The sequence below is a fragment of the Mobula hypostoma genome, chromosome 6, assembly GCF_963921235.1.
Source record: "Mobula hypostoma chromosome 6, sMobHyp1.1, whole genome shotgun sequence".
NCBI lineage: Eukaryota > Metazoa > Chordata > Chondrichthyes > Myliobatiformes > Myliobatidae > Mobula > Mobula hypostoma.
This window is the reverse complement of record NC_086102.1, coordinates 32,742,342-32,756,949: the sequence shown is the minus strand read 5'-3', so window position 1 is coordinate 32,756,949 and position 14,608 is coordinate 32,742,342. Positions and strand designations below refer to the sequence as shown.

Below are 14,608 nucleotides of genomic sequence, written 5' to 3'. Positions count from 1 at the left end.
TTCATGGCAGCTGCTCGCCGCCTTCAGCTGGCAACTTCATCCCCTTGAAAGGAAGTACAAGAAGTTTGACCAAGAGCTTCTCGGTCTCTATCAGGCTATCCACCATTTTTACTTTCTTCTTGAGGGTCACCATTTCACAGTGTTTGTTGACCATAAGCACCTCGTGTACATGATGGCTAAAATATCAGACACTTTGTCTGCGTGACAGCAACACCACAACGTGTGCATATCAGAGTTCACAACTGATGTACAATATATCAGGGGCAAAAATAATATCATGGCTGATTGCCTCCCATGGCCAGCCATGAAGGCCGTACACCTAAGGGTTGACTATGCCGGCATGGCAGCTGTTCAAGCTACTGACCCAGAGGTCCAGGTTTACCGAACAGCATTCATGGGTCTGTGGTTGCCTGACATTAAGTTTTGGGAAGCTGGGATTTCATCTCCTGTGCTATGTCTCAACCAGTCGCTCTTGCTCCATAGTGCCTGCAAAATGGAGATGGACTGTTTTTGACTCCTTACATGGCATCTCGCATCCTCTGATTGCACTGAAGCTCGTGTGGCATGACCTTAGGATGTGCGTGATTGGACTGCAGCCTGTATGAACGTATTACGTGAAGTTCTGTTACCGTACTTTTTGCGTTTAGTGTTTGAGTACAATAAATGATTCTTATAGTTTAGCTTAAACTTAAAATGCCTTATGCCATTTTACTTTTGAAAACCTACAAGCGCATGACAGCTGTATCGGAACCATCTGGGAAGATGCGGGATGTGACAACTCCCACCCCGTAAATGGACATATCCGTCACAACAATGATCGGAAACTCGAAGGTCAGATGACAGCATATTCTTCACTTGATCAAAAGCCTCTTGGCATTGTTTGGACCATTTCCACGTAGCACCCTGTTGAGCAGAACATTGAGTGGCTCCCTCAGCCGGTGCATTGCTGGGACAATTGCTGAATAATGATTGATTATGCCCAAGAATGATCGTAAAGTGCTGACATCTAACGGTGACGGCATCTTCAAGGCAGCAGTGATGTTTTTGGGATCTGGGCGATGAGTGTGCTCATCTCTGATGAATCCCAGATGCTTGATTGAAGGCATCAGAAGATTACATTTTTCTGCCCGAAGTACAATCCAAATTCTTGTAGTTTGTTCAAAATATTGTCCAGGCGTTGGCATAGTTCTTTCTGATCTGTGTCCATTAGAATTATGTAGTCGAAGTAAGCAGCAAAACAGTCAGTACAACTCAGCATAGTGTCCATAAGCTGTTGTAAGATTGCAGGACCCAGCTAAACTCCGAAAGGCAGATGGAGAAAGGAAGACAACCCCTTGTATGTTGGAATGGTGAGAAGTTCCTGTGAATTTTCTGCAGTTTTACCTAGAGGTAGGCCTCAGCCAAGTCCAGCTTTGCAAAGTATTAACCGCCTGTTCAATTTTGCAATGAGATCTGCAGGTAATGGGTACTGGTGTGTCTCCAGAGCCGCACTGAGATAAGTTGAGTAGTCTGCACGCAACCTCACTGTACCATTTTGCTTTCTTGATAATGACTATTGGAGCTGCCCAGTGTGAGTAGTTGACAGCTTTATTCACAGTGGCTTGTTGCAGGTGATCTAATTCTTGCTCCACGATCGGTAAGGCTACATATGGTACCAATCTTTTGGGACAGAAAACTTGCTTTGCGTCTGGACAGAGATGGAGTTCTGCTTGCAGTTTAGTGCAACAGCCTAAACCACCATGAAACAATGTTGCATAGCACTATTTCAGTTGTTGTATGGTCTGCATACTGATGGTGGTATGGTGTTGACTGACATTATTTGAAATGCCAATGTCTTCGTACAGAGCTCATCCTTCAGAGATGCTTCAGAGATCAAGTTTGTCCATGCAGTCAATGCCAAGAACAAGATCTGGCTGGTCTGTTAGGTAACACACACTTGGTTACTGTTCAGCTTCAGCAGTGCAGTTTGTCCATCAGCTGGAAGGGCAAACTGCACCCAATACACGGCAGGCAGAGTGAGGAGTTGATTTAAAAGTCAGCCTGGGATTGGTTGTCAGCTAACCAATAGGCATTGGCTGTTTCAGCTCTCTAACAGTCCTGGAGACAAGTTCAGTTCCACATTTCAAATGAGAAATGGATAAGTGCTTGAAATAATGGAATTTATAAAGCAAAGAAGAGGGTCAAAAAGAAAGACTTAACTGGATTGCTATTGCACAAAGCTGCCACAGAAGTATTAGGTTAAATAGACTTTCCATGTTGATATGTTTCCAAGATGAAGTTTAATTATTTTACTTGGAAGTGCGTATATAGTCCATTCATCATACCAAATTGAATAAATGCAATGGTGACCTTGTCCCTGATTTCCACACCAACACATTGCAACATGAAGATCAGAAAGAAACTGGAAATCAGATTTTGAAGCATTCTGCCTTCCTTCTGCTACCCTAGTGAACTCGGTGTTGAGTCAACTAGTCCTGAGTTCAGGGATGTATGAGGGGTGATTGATAAGTTCCTGGCCTAAGGTCAAAGGAGTCAGTTTTAGAAAACCTAGCACACCTATTTTTCAACATAGTCCCCTCCTACATGTACAGACTTAGTCCAGCAGTCGTGGAGCATACCATAACACCATAAGACAAAAGAGCAGAAGTCGGCCATTCGGCCCATCGAGTCTGCTCCACCATTTTATCATGAGCTGATCCATTCTCCCATTTAGTCCCACTCTTCCGCCTTCTCACCACAACCTTTGATGCCCTGGCTACTCAGATACCCATCAATCTCTGCCTTAAATACACCTAATGACTTGGCCTCCACTGCTGCCCGTGGCAACAAATTCCATAGATTCACCACCCTCTGGCTAAAAAAATTTCTTTGCATTTCTGTTCTGAATGGGCGCCCTTCAATCCTTAAGTCATGTCCTCTCGTACTAGACTCCCCCATCATGGGAAACAACTTTGCCACATCCACTCTGTCCATGCCTTTCAACATTCAAACTGTTTCTATGAGGTCTCCCTTCATTCTTCTAAACTCCAAGGAAAACAGTCCAAGAGCGGATAAATGTTCCTCATATGTTAACCGTGAATCTTCTCTGTACCCTCTCCAATGTCAGCACATCCTTTCTTAAATAAGGAGACCAAAACTGCCCACAGTACTCCAAGTGAGGTCTCACCAGTGCCTTACAGAGCATCAACATCACATCCCTGCTCCTATACCCTATTCCTCTAGAAATGAATGCCAACATTGCATTCGCCTTCCTCACCACTGACTCAACCTGGAGGTTAACCTTAAGGGTATCCTGTACGAGGACTCCCAAGTCCCTTTGCATCTCAGAACTTTGAATTCTCTCCCCATTTAAATAATAGTCTGCTCGTTTATTTCTTCTGCCAAAGTGCATAACCATACACTTTCCAACATTGTATTTCATTTGCCACTTCTTTGCCTATTCTTCCAATCTATCTAAGTCTCTCTGCAGACTCTCCGTTTCCTCAGCACTACCGGCCCCTCCACCTATCTTCGTATCGTCAGCAAACTTAGCCACAAAGCCATCTATTCCATAATTTAAATCGTTGATGTACAATGTAAAAAGAAGCGGCCCCAACACGGAGCCCTGTGGAACACCACTGGTAACCGGCAGCCAACCAGAATAGGATCCCTTTATTCCCACTCTCTGTTTCCTGCCAGTCAGCCAACGCTCTATCCATGTATGTAACTTTCCCATAATTCCATGGGCTCTTATCTTGTTAAGTAGCCTTGTGTTGCACCTTGACAAAGGCCTTCTGAAAATCCAAATATACAATATCCTCTGCATCTCCCTTGTCTAGCCTACTTGTAATTTCCTCAAAAAATTGTAATAGGTTTGTCAGGTAGGATTTTCCTTTAAGGAATCCATGCTGAGTTCTGCCTATCCTGTCATATGCCTCCAGGTACTCTGTAACCTCATCCTTGACAATCGACTTCAACAACTTTCCAACCACCGATGTCAAGCTAACAGGTCTATAATTTCTCTTTTGCTTCCTTGCCCCCTTCTTAAATAGCGGAGTGACATTTGCAATCTTCCAGTCCTCCGGAACCATGCCAGAATCTATCGACTTTTGAAAGATCATCGCTAATGCCTCCGCAATCTCCACAGCTACTTCCTTCAGAACACGAGGGTGCATTCCATCTGGTCCGAGAGATTTATCTATCTTTAGACTATTCAGCTTCCTGAGTACTTTCTCTGTCGTAATTGTGACTGCGCACACTTCTCTTCCCTGCCACCCTTGAGTGTCCGGTATACGGCTGATGTCTTCCTCAGTGAAGACTGATGCAAAGTACTTGTTCAGTTCCTCCGCCATCTCCTTATCTCCCATTACAATTTCTCCAGCATCATTTTCTATCGGTCCTATATCTACTCTCACCTGTCTTTTACTCTTTATATACTTGAAAAAGTTTTTCGTATCCTCTTTGATATTATTTGCTAGCTTCCTTTCATAGTTAATCTTTTCCCTCTTAATGACCTTCTTAGTTTCCTTTTGTAAGCTTTTAAAAACTTCCCAATCCTCTGTCTTCCCACTAATTTTTGCTTCCTTGTATGCCCTCTCCTTTGCTTTAACTTTGGCTTTGACTTCTCTTGTCAACCACAGTTGCATCCGTTCTTTGTAGAAGTGGTCCACAGCAGAGGTGATTGATAAGTTTGTGGCCTAAGGTAGAAGGACATGAGTTAATAACACCAAACTTTCTGCATTATCACTCAAAGAGTTGAACTACATGTGCATGTAACGAGAGCATCTTGGACCTCCGGGTGGTCCATAGCAGGGGTTATTGATAAGTTCATTGCGTAAGGTGAAGGAGATGAGTTATACCGCTCTTGTTACATGCACGTGCAGTTCAACTCTTTGAGTGAAAATGCAAAATGTTTGAAGTTAATAACTCATCTCCTTCTACCTTAGGTCACAAACTTATCAATCACCCCTGCTGTGGACCACTTTTGGAGGTCCAAGATGCCAGCTTCTCCAAAGAAGGGGTCTGTATGCTCCATGACCACTGGACTAAGTGTGTAAATGTAGGAAAAATAAATGTGCTAGGTTTTCTAAAATTGACTCCTTCTACCTTAGGCCACGAACCTATCAATCACCCTTCGTAATTCACTGGTTAACTTAAGTAACCCAACTCATTCATTGAGAAAGTGCAAGTAAGTGACTTGCTGATTCTTTTAATCTTACTTTAATTAATTTCTAGCATTGTCAGATAAATCAGCAAACCTCTGTCTCAGGTGACATATCCATCAATTTTTCCAGTACATTTCAGGGATTATGCACTTAACTCTATTGTCACAACAAGTGTGCAAGTGACCATTGAAAGGATTTGGATTGATGTTTTGTAGAAATATAAATTCTGAAGCAGGATATTCTAACTTAATTTACAGAAATAATTTTCTTTGCCTAGTTCAAGAGAAATATATAAAAAACATTTTTCCTTCCACATATTTATAGGATTAAAAATATGCAAATAACTACTATAAATATATTAAGTAAGCCTTTTCATTTAATTTATTTCACTATTTTTCCTGTCAGTTACTTCAAAAGAAATTGATGCTTAAACTTGTTCATTTCTACAAGAATAATTTTATTCCTTTACCAATATGTACTTCCAAAATTCAAAGTAAATTTATTATCGAAGTACATACATGTTACCATATACTACCTTGAGATTTATTTTCTTATACGGGAAAAAATAAATACAATAGAATTTTATGAATAACTATATAAACAATGACTGATCAACAACTAATGTTCAAAAGAAGACAAACTGTGCAGATAAACAATAATACTGAGAATATGAGATATATTGAGTCCTTGAGTCCACAAGTTAGAGAATCAGTTCAGTTGAAGATATGATTGAAGATATCCATGATGGTTCAGAGCAGATGATTGTAGAGCAATAAGTGTTCCTGAATTTGGTTTTGTGGGACCTAAGGTTTCAGTACTTCCTGCCTGATGGTAGTAGCAAGAAGAGATTATGTATGACCTGGATGATGGGGTCTTTGATGATGGATGCTGCTTTTTTTGTGGTATTTCTCCATGTAAATGTACTCAGTGGTGGCAAGGGCTTTGTCTGTGATGGACTGGGCTATATCCTCTGTTTTCCATTGCCCTTTCCATTCCTGGACGTTGGTGTTTCCATACCAGGCCATGATGCAGCCAGTCCGGATACTATCCACAGTGCATCTATAGAAGTCTGTCAAAATTTTTGGTGATAAGCCAAATCTGAGCAGACTTCTGAGGAAGTATAGGTGATGTTATGCCTTCTTTATGCTGATCTCAGGACAAATCCTCTGATATATTAACACCAAGGAATTTGAATCAGCCAACAACAGTGGTGTAATCAGCAAACTTAAATACGACATTGGAGCTGTTCTTAGCCGAACAGATGTTGTTACCAATCCATAATAACTGAGGTTTTTCAATGAGGAAATAGAGGATCTAGTTGCACAGGCAGGTGCCGAGGCCCAGGTCTTGGAGCTTAGCGATGAGTTTCAAGGGGATGTAAGTGTTGAATGCTGCCACATGATTGGCTTATTAGATATTTGCATTAACGTGTGAATGTACCTACTAAGGTGTACTTCTTCCATTATTGTCAGTTCCTATCAGTGTGATAACGGATCCACATTACTGCAAAACAGAATTCCTGCTTGCTATAGCAATGTTCTTATTGGATAATCCTTTTTCTTTTTCTCAGAATGTGTCAAATCAGTGCAATATATGTTTGTATTTCAGGTTCACTTGAGAGTCTTCCATGCAACCTGGAAACAGAAGACATAGAAGATCTTTATTCACTGGCTCTGTATTATTATGCCAGAACACCTGCCTCTTTTAGAAAGGTGCTTTCATTTTGAAAATCAGATGGTTTTACTTTTGATTAGTACTTGGAACTAAACATATAAATAAATTTCAAATGAGGGAGGTTTCCTTAATATAATTTGTGTCTTTTAAAAGTACAGATTTAAACCAATATCATTTCATTCCTAAAATGTTTGTAAATATAAGAAAATTCACAAGGTAATAATTCTGTACATTTTTTTGAAGTAATTAGAATTAGTATCTATTTTTTGTGTGCATTTGTGGCCCTTCTAAATTATTTTCTATATAAATCAAAATTTTAAGCAGTGGATTCATCTATTTCAATGAATTTGTGCATGTAACTTATCAGGTGTAAGCCATAAATATTTAAGTACATTTTTGTGATTCAGCTGTATCCCTCTTCGATAGTATTTGAGGTCAATGCAAATATATTTCTTACATTCACAAAATGCTGGAGGAACTCAGCATAGCAAGCAGTATTTATGGAAATGAATAAACAGTTGACATTTCAGACCAAAACCATTCTTGGGATGGGAAAGGAAGGGGGAAGACACTGGAATAAAAAGGTGGTGCGAGGGGAAGGAGGCCAGCTGGAAGGTGATAGCTGAAGCCATGTGGGAGGGAAAGGTAAAGGGCTGGAGAAGAAGGAATCTGATAGGAGAGGAGGGAGGGCTATTGGAGAAAGAGGTGCTCCTCCACCCTGAGGGAGGCCTCATCTTGGCATAAGAGGAGGCCAGTGACCGACATCTGCAGACTTCCTTGTGTTTGTGTATTTCTTGCATTAGTGGTTGGTTCCCGTCAGCGTGAATTAGCATGCAAGATACCTTTCATCTCAAAAACAAATCTTCAGTCTGTCTGAGGAAGTTACTATTTTTGTCTAAAGCCAAAACATGAATAATCAGCAGCTGATATAATCAGAGGCCATGGTAATGGTAACATGGACATCAACAACAAATCAAACCTGACTCTACCCTCTTGTTCCTCTGACTCTTTAAGCATCTTGATGTATTTCTTATCTTTTGATGTCTTCCTCTCTGTGAAGTATAATAAAACTTTTCTCACCAAGATGTTCACACTTAATTTGAGTTTATTAAGTGTTCTGATCCACATTCCTCTCATCATTTATCTTCATGCAAGATCCCTACCACTTAACTTTACCATGTTAGATGTCTCTGCTGCTCCTGTCCTCAAATTACTTAGTTCTGACCCCAGTGAAAAAAATCAGCATTTTTCTGTCTGAACTTTACTTTGAAAAATATAAAATATCATCTTAAGGGATAATGAATTGGTAATTAGCACTTGATCTAATAAGTCCGAAAGAAGGTGGAAGGAATCCATGCATCTTGATTTGTAAACTGCGGAGTTTCAGTTGCTTTCAATTCTGCTTTTTTAGCAAATCTTATGTTTGCTATAGCTTCCAATTCAATTGCAATTATTTTTAAGTAGCAGTACAACTATTGCCGTACAGTTGTTGACACTGATTGTATTTGCAGGAAAACCAAAATCTGTTCGGAAGTAATCTGCTGGGCCTGAAGGATGATGAGATGGATCTGAGCCAAGCTTTGTGCTTGCCTGTATCGGTATCAGAAATACTACAAGCAAATCAGCTGCAAGGGGTAAGGTCAATCTATTTAAACAAAACAATTGAAGAGGTTTTTTGTTTGATTATTCATGAAGTATGAAGATTCTCTTTGAAGGAATGTAATGCTTGAGCAGGGAATAGGTCTCTGTTGTACAGGTGCACAGTACTACAGAAGTTGGACGTCTGAAGTAAATATCAGGTGTTTGAAATAGTTAGACCAGGCAGCATTAGCAGAGCAAGGAACACCAGTGGTGATTCAGATCAAAGAACGTTAGCCAGAAATACCAAATGCTCGAGATATAACAGATTCTAGGCAAATACAGAGACTGTATTTAATAGAGGAGTAAGTAAATAGGAGAAGAAAGCATAAACAGGGAAGGCGAGCTAGTACAGAAGGTGCTATTTTAAATACCAAGAGATTGGGATGATGTGTCAAGGCAACAGGGAATGGAAAAAGGGACAATTTAGAAGCAAAAGCAAATGTGTTAATGGGAATACCGAAATCATTGTGGGGACAGCTGTCTAATATACAGGAGTTGTGCCTTTTATTATAGTTTGATGGTACTAAACTTCACAAGATGCTACCATATTTGTTACTATTTGATTACAATTTTTATTAAATGAATCGTTGTTTAAGTAATTTGGTGTCTCTAAGTATTATATTTATCTTCAGAGGTAAAATCAGAAAATGCAAATGTAACCTAATTTAAATTAGAACAGATTCTTCACAACAGGAATATTATTCATCACATTCTAAAGCATAATGACTTCCAATAACACCGTTCAGGAAGCCTGAATGACTTCTGCCCAGTTGCACTCACCCCCATCATTGTAAAGCATTTTGAGAGATTGGTTCTATCACATCTCAAATCCTGTCTTCCCACTACCCTGGACCCCCATCAATTTGCCTATCGCAGCAACAGGTCAACAGAGGACGCCATCTCCATGGCACTTCACTCTGCCCTGACCCACCTGGACAGCCTCAACTCTTGCATCAGAATGCTGTTCATTGACTTTAGTTCGACATTCAGTAATGTGACCCCCGCTAAGCTGATCGCCAAACTTCGCCAGCTTGGTTTCAGCTCATCCCTCTGCAATTGGACCCTGGACTTTCTGACTAACAGACCCCAATCAGTTAAGTTAGACAATCTCTTCACCTCCACTCTCACCCTGAACACCAGCGTGCCTCAAGGCTGTGTGCTGAGCCCTCTTCTGTACTCCCTTTTCACCTATGACTGCGTTCCTGTACATGGTTCTAACTCCATAATCAAGTTCGCAGATGACACCACGGTGGTCGGCCTGATCAGAGGGGATGACGAGTCGGCCTACAGGGACGAGGTCCAGCACCTGGCCGCGTGGTGTGCCGACAACAACCTGGCCCTTAACACCCATAAGACCAAGGAGATCATTGTGGACATCAGGCATGCTAGGAGCCACACTCACGTCCCCATCTACATCAACGGAGATGTAGTGGAGCATGTATCAAGCTTCAAATTCCTTGATGTCCACATTTCCGAGGATCTCACCTGGTCCCTGAACTCCTCCATCCTGATCAAAAAGGCACAGTAGCGCCTTTATTTCCTGCAGAGCATCAAGAAAGCTTACCTCTGTCCCAGGATACTGACGGACTTTTACTGCTGTACCTTTGAGAGCATACTCACCAGCTGCATCTCAGTGTGGTATGGCAATAGTCCCGTATCAGACCACAAAGCACTCCAGCGTATGGTGAAAACTGCCCAGCAGATTATCAGCACCCAAATGCCCACCATTGAGAACATCTACCATGATCTCTCCTCGGGAGGACTTCCGGGTCACCAAGAGAATGGCAGCATAGGAAAAGGTCTCTCGACAAAAAAGAACATAAACTGCCCCAAATCGAAATTAGACAAATATTTAGTGTTGTATAACTATATCAATAAAAGTGGCAAGGATGGAGTCTAAGTACAAGAATAAAAAGTCTGCTCAGAAGGCTGATAAATATAAAAAGACGCAGCAAGACGAGGGGCCTAGCTCCCCCACGGCAAGCCAGGATGGAGATAATCTGGAAGAATCGGTGAATCTGACTTTGATTCTTAGAGAGATTCGTGAGTTCCGACAAGATATCAACAAACAGCTGGAAGATATTAAAGGAGAAATAGGAAAAACTAATCAAGGTTAGATGAAGCCGAAGCGAGGATTGTAGGGACTGAGGAGAGGCTGCAAAACGCAGAGGAAGTGATGGGAGAGATGCTGAAGCTACGACAGCAGCTCCGGTGGAAGCTGATAGACCAAGAAGGGAAAATGTGAGGATCTACGGAGTTCCCGAAGTAGCTGAAAGTAAACCCGGATTGGTGATTCCCTTCGTGGAGAAGCTGCTTAGAGAGAACCCTGAAATACCAGACGCGAAAGACCCACAGACAGAAAGGGCCCGCTGCGCATTGGCACCACAACCCCAGGCAGATGCCCGGCCCAGATTGATTTTAGTCAGATTTCTCAGTTGCAGAACGAAGGAAGAAGTGCTTAAACTGGCACGGCAAAAGAAAGTCTTTATGTGGGACAACTTTATAATCAGTTTAGACCACGATTACGCACCGGGGATCCTTGCCAGACGGAAGGAATATGCGGAAACACGGAGGGTCCTGAAGGAAAACAACATCAGATTTCGGACCCTTTATCCAGCTCGGCTAAGAGTCTTTTATGACGAAGGGACAAAAACCGACGCTACAATGGAAGAGGCAGCGTTGGATATGGCGGACCGGGGACTACCCATAAAAGCTATCACCCAACTGGAGTCGTTACTGGAGAAGATTCAGTGGTGGATATGGCAGCAAATGCATCGAGGACGCTCCACTCGAACCAGAGTGTCAGGCTATAAGGAAAAGCTGCAAGTATTCAGACGCGAATGTACAGAGTGTAGAATAATTGAGGAATGTCTGAAAAAAGTAAATCGTACTTAAGGGTAAAATGAAAGCTGATAATTGAAAATAATCTAGATGGAATGACTTGAATGATAGCAATATGGTCGAGACATGAAAAGGAGACAATTCTCTATGGCTGTTCACACTGCGGAGGGCCCTCTAACACAGACTGGAGATAGGGGTTATCCCTCCGAACTGAGGCGGGTCAGCGTTCAGGCCTCACTGTTGGAAGTTAGGAAAAATTTTCAAATGTTCTCTGTTCAAAAGTGCCTAGGGTTTGGTTTTATGTTCTGGTTTACTGTTGAGAAGGGATTGCTTACTGTTGGTTTAGAAAAGGAGAGTTTTTTTTTTCTATTAGAGAAAAATGCAAATTGAACTGGTAAAAATAATTTCCTATAATGTAATTAGGGTTTTGAATCCAATTAAGAGAAATAAGATTATGTCTAAATTGAAAAAAGAGAGGGCACAAATAGCTTTCCTTCAGGAATCGCACATGAGCCAATCTGAATATGCAAAATTAAAAAGAATGGGCTTTAAGCACGTATTTTATTCATATAAATTGGGCCACAAAAGAGGAGTAGCTACTTTAATATCAAGTGCTCTTAATTATGAACATATTTCAGAGACTAAAGACAAGGATGGACGATTTGTAAAAATTGCAGGAAGAATAGAAGGTACTGAAATAACATTGTTAAATGTTTATGCTCCACCAGGTTGTGAATGGTCTTTCAATAGACACATTTTTGACCTAATGGTCAGCTCTCAAGGGGTAGTAATCTGCGGAGGGGATTTTAATATTAGGTTAAACACTGCATTAGATTATTCAAGAACAGTTATTCAGAATAAACCTCTGACTAGGAAAGTAAATTCATTGATGGAGAAGCTGGGAATTATAGATGTGTGGAGGGAATTACACCCCACTAGTAAAGACTATATGCATTATTCTTTCCCTCATTTAGCTTATTCAAGGATAGACTTTTTTTTATATTTAACATAGATTCAGGATAAAAGTGTAATATTGCAACAATTGATCTGTCGGACCATAGTCCAGTGTCTATGTCTCTAATTCTGGAAAGGAAAATGAGGAAAACACTATGGAGGTTGAATTCACATATACTCAATAACCCAAAAGTAATGGAGAAACTAAGGGGAGAAATCAAAGAATACTTGGACCATAATGCCACGGGAGAAACATCATCAGTGATCTTATGGGATACATTGAAAGCTGTACTGAAGGAGAATTATTTCCATTACTACTCACATGAAAAAATTCAATGTACAAAAATTAGCAGACCTTCAAGGAAAATTAAAACAACTTCAAGTTGTAGACAGCAACAAAAATATTTCTAATTTAAAACAGGAAATTAAGAAAGTGCAAAGTGAAATTGATGATATATACACATTGGAAACTCAAAGAAACTTTCTTTACCAGAGACAAATGAATTATGAAGAAGGACGAAAATCAGCTAGATTATTAGCATATAAATTATGTAAACAACAAGCAGACAATACAATTCATAAAATAAAGAATCCAAAAACAAAGCTATTGTAACAATTACAATAGGGAAAATTCAAGAGAGTTTTGAAACATATTATCGAGAGCTGTACTCTCAAACCCGGGACTCCAATGAGCCCTATATAGACAGTTTCCTGAATTCTTTGGATCTACCCAAGCTGACAGATTTACAAAATGAATGCCTATTAGAACCAGTAACTGCCGAAGAACTGAACGCAGCCATCTCCAGATTAAAGGCCGGAAAGTCTCCAGGCTCTGATGGGTTTACCTCAGAGTGGTACAATTCGCTGAAGTCAGTTAGTTCCATTATTACTTAACACCTTTAATTGGATCTTACAGAGAGGAGAAATTCCACCTTCCTGGAGAGAGGCGATTATCTCAGTTATTCCTAAAGAGGGTAAAGATAAACTAGAATGTGGTGATTACCGGCCAATCAGTGTTCTTAATTTGGACTACAAATTATTTACATCTTTATTAGCTCATAGACTGGAAAAGCTTCTACCTGGCCTCGTCCACTTAGACCAGACTGGATTCATTCAGCAAAGACAAACCCAGGACAACATAAGGAGAACTTTACGCATACTAGAACAGGTGATTAAGAACGGGACAGAGACAATGGTAGTGGGATTAGACGCTGAGAAAGCTTTTGATTCAGTTAGTTGGGTATTCCTATACAGAGTGTTTCTCCTATACAGGAAGATTTGGCTTTCAAGAAAAGTTTGTTAAAGTAATCCAGACTTTATATGACAGCCCTACAGCTTGAATTAAGATACAGGTTCCTCCCCCGCCATCCGAAGGTAGAGCGTTCCTATGAAACGGTTCGTAAGCCGGAATGTCGTAAAGCGAAGAAGCAATTACCATTAATTTATATGGGAAAAATTTGTGAGCGTTCGCAGACCCAAAAATAACCTACCAAATCATGCCAAATAACACATAAAACCTAAAATAACAGTAACATAGGAATGATATAAATACACAGCCTATGTAAAGTAGAAATACTTTTCCTCAATCGTTGCTGCACTGTTCTCGGTAGCGAAAATCTCATGCAAGATCTATTGGCAGAAACACAGCACAAGCGCTGTCCAGTAACCTTTAAGCTACGAAGCTGCCAAATCATACCAAATACACGTAAAAATACATAGCCTATATGAAGTAGAAATAATGTATGTACAGTGTAGTTTCACTTACCGGAATTGGGACAGCATCGAGCACACTGATGATGGTGTGTTAGGCTGAGTCGTCGGAGGTTGGGATGGTGCAATGGCCCCCACCCTCTGGGCAGCGAACCGATACCGATCTGCGAAGCATGCAGGGGTACAGCGGTAACCGGGACACACCCAGCATATCTTTAAGAAAAAAGCCGGAACAAACAAGCTAATTAATTAGGTGCTGCCCACCACGTAAATGTCGGCCCAGATCAGAGGCGACGCAATCGGGCAGCACCTAATTAATTAGCTTGTTTATTTCAGCTTTTTTCTTAAAGATGCGCTGTGTGCCTCCCGGCTACCACCGCATTCTCCGCGGATCGGTATCTGTCCGCGGCCTGGGGTTTGGGGTGGTGGGACACTGGGGTGTCATCTCATCGTCCATCAGGGCAGGCAGGTCATCTTCTTCTATGTCTGCCTGCCTCGATGTCGAAGATCGAGGTTCATCGTCTGCTGTGGCTGATGTGGAAGGCTTGCTTGACTGAGTAGCCTTGCGCATTTTTAGATCATACAGTTCTTTGTAATCACGCAAACCATCCTGCAAATATGCCCTAAACCGACGTACCCTTTCA

General features: G+C 41.1%; 1 protein-coding gene across 3 annotated transcripts in view; it reads left to right on the top strand.

Moving 5' to 3' along the window:
• Nucleotides 1-14,608, top strand: part of tbc1d23 (TBC1 domain family, member 23) — a 107,009-nt gene that overhangs the window by 56,405 nt on the left and 35,996 nt on the right. For all 3 annotated transcript variants that reach the window (XM_063050511.1, XM_063050510.1, XM_063050512.1), the window contains 2 exons: nt 6,753-6,856; nt 8,330-8,452. In XM_063050511.1, coding sequence (XP_062906581.1) covers nt 6,753-6,856; nt 8,330-8,452 — 227 coding nt within the window. The remainder of the gene's footprint in view (nt 1-6,752; nt 6,857-8,329; nt 8,453-14,608) is intronic.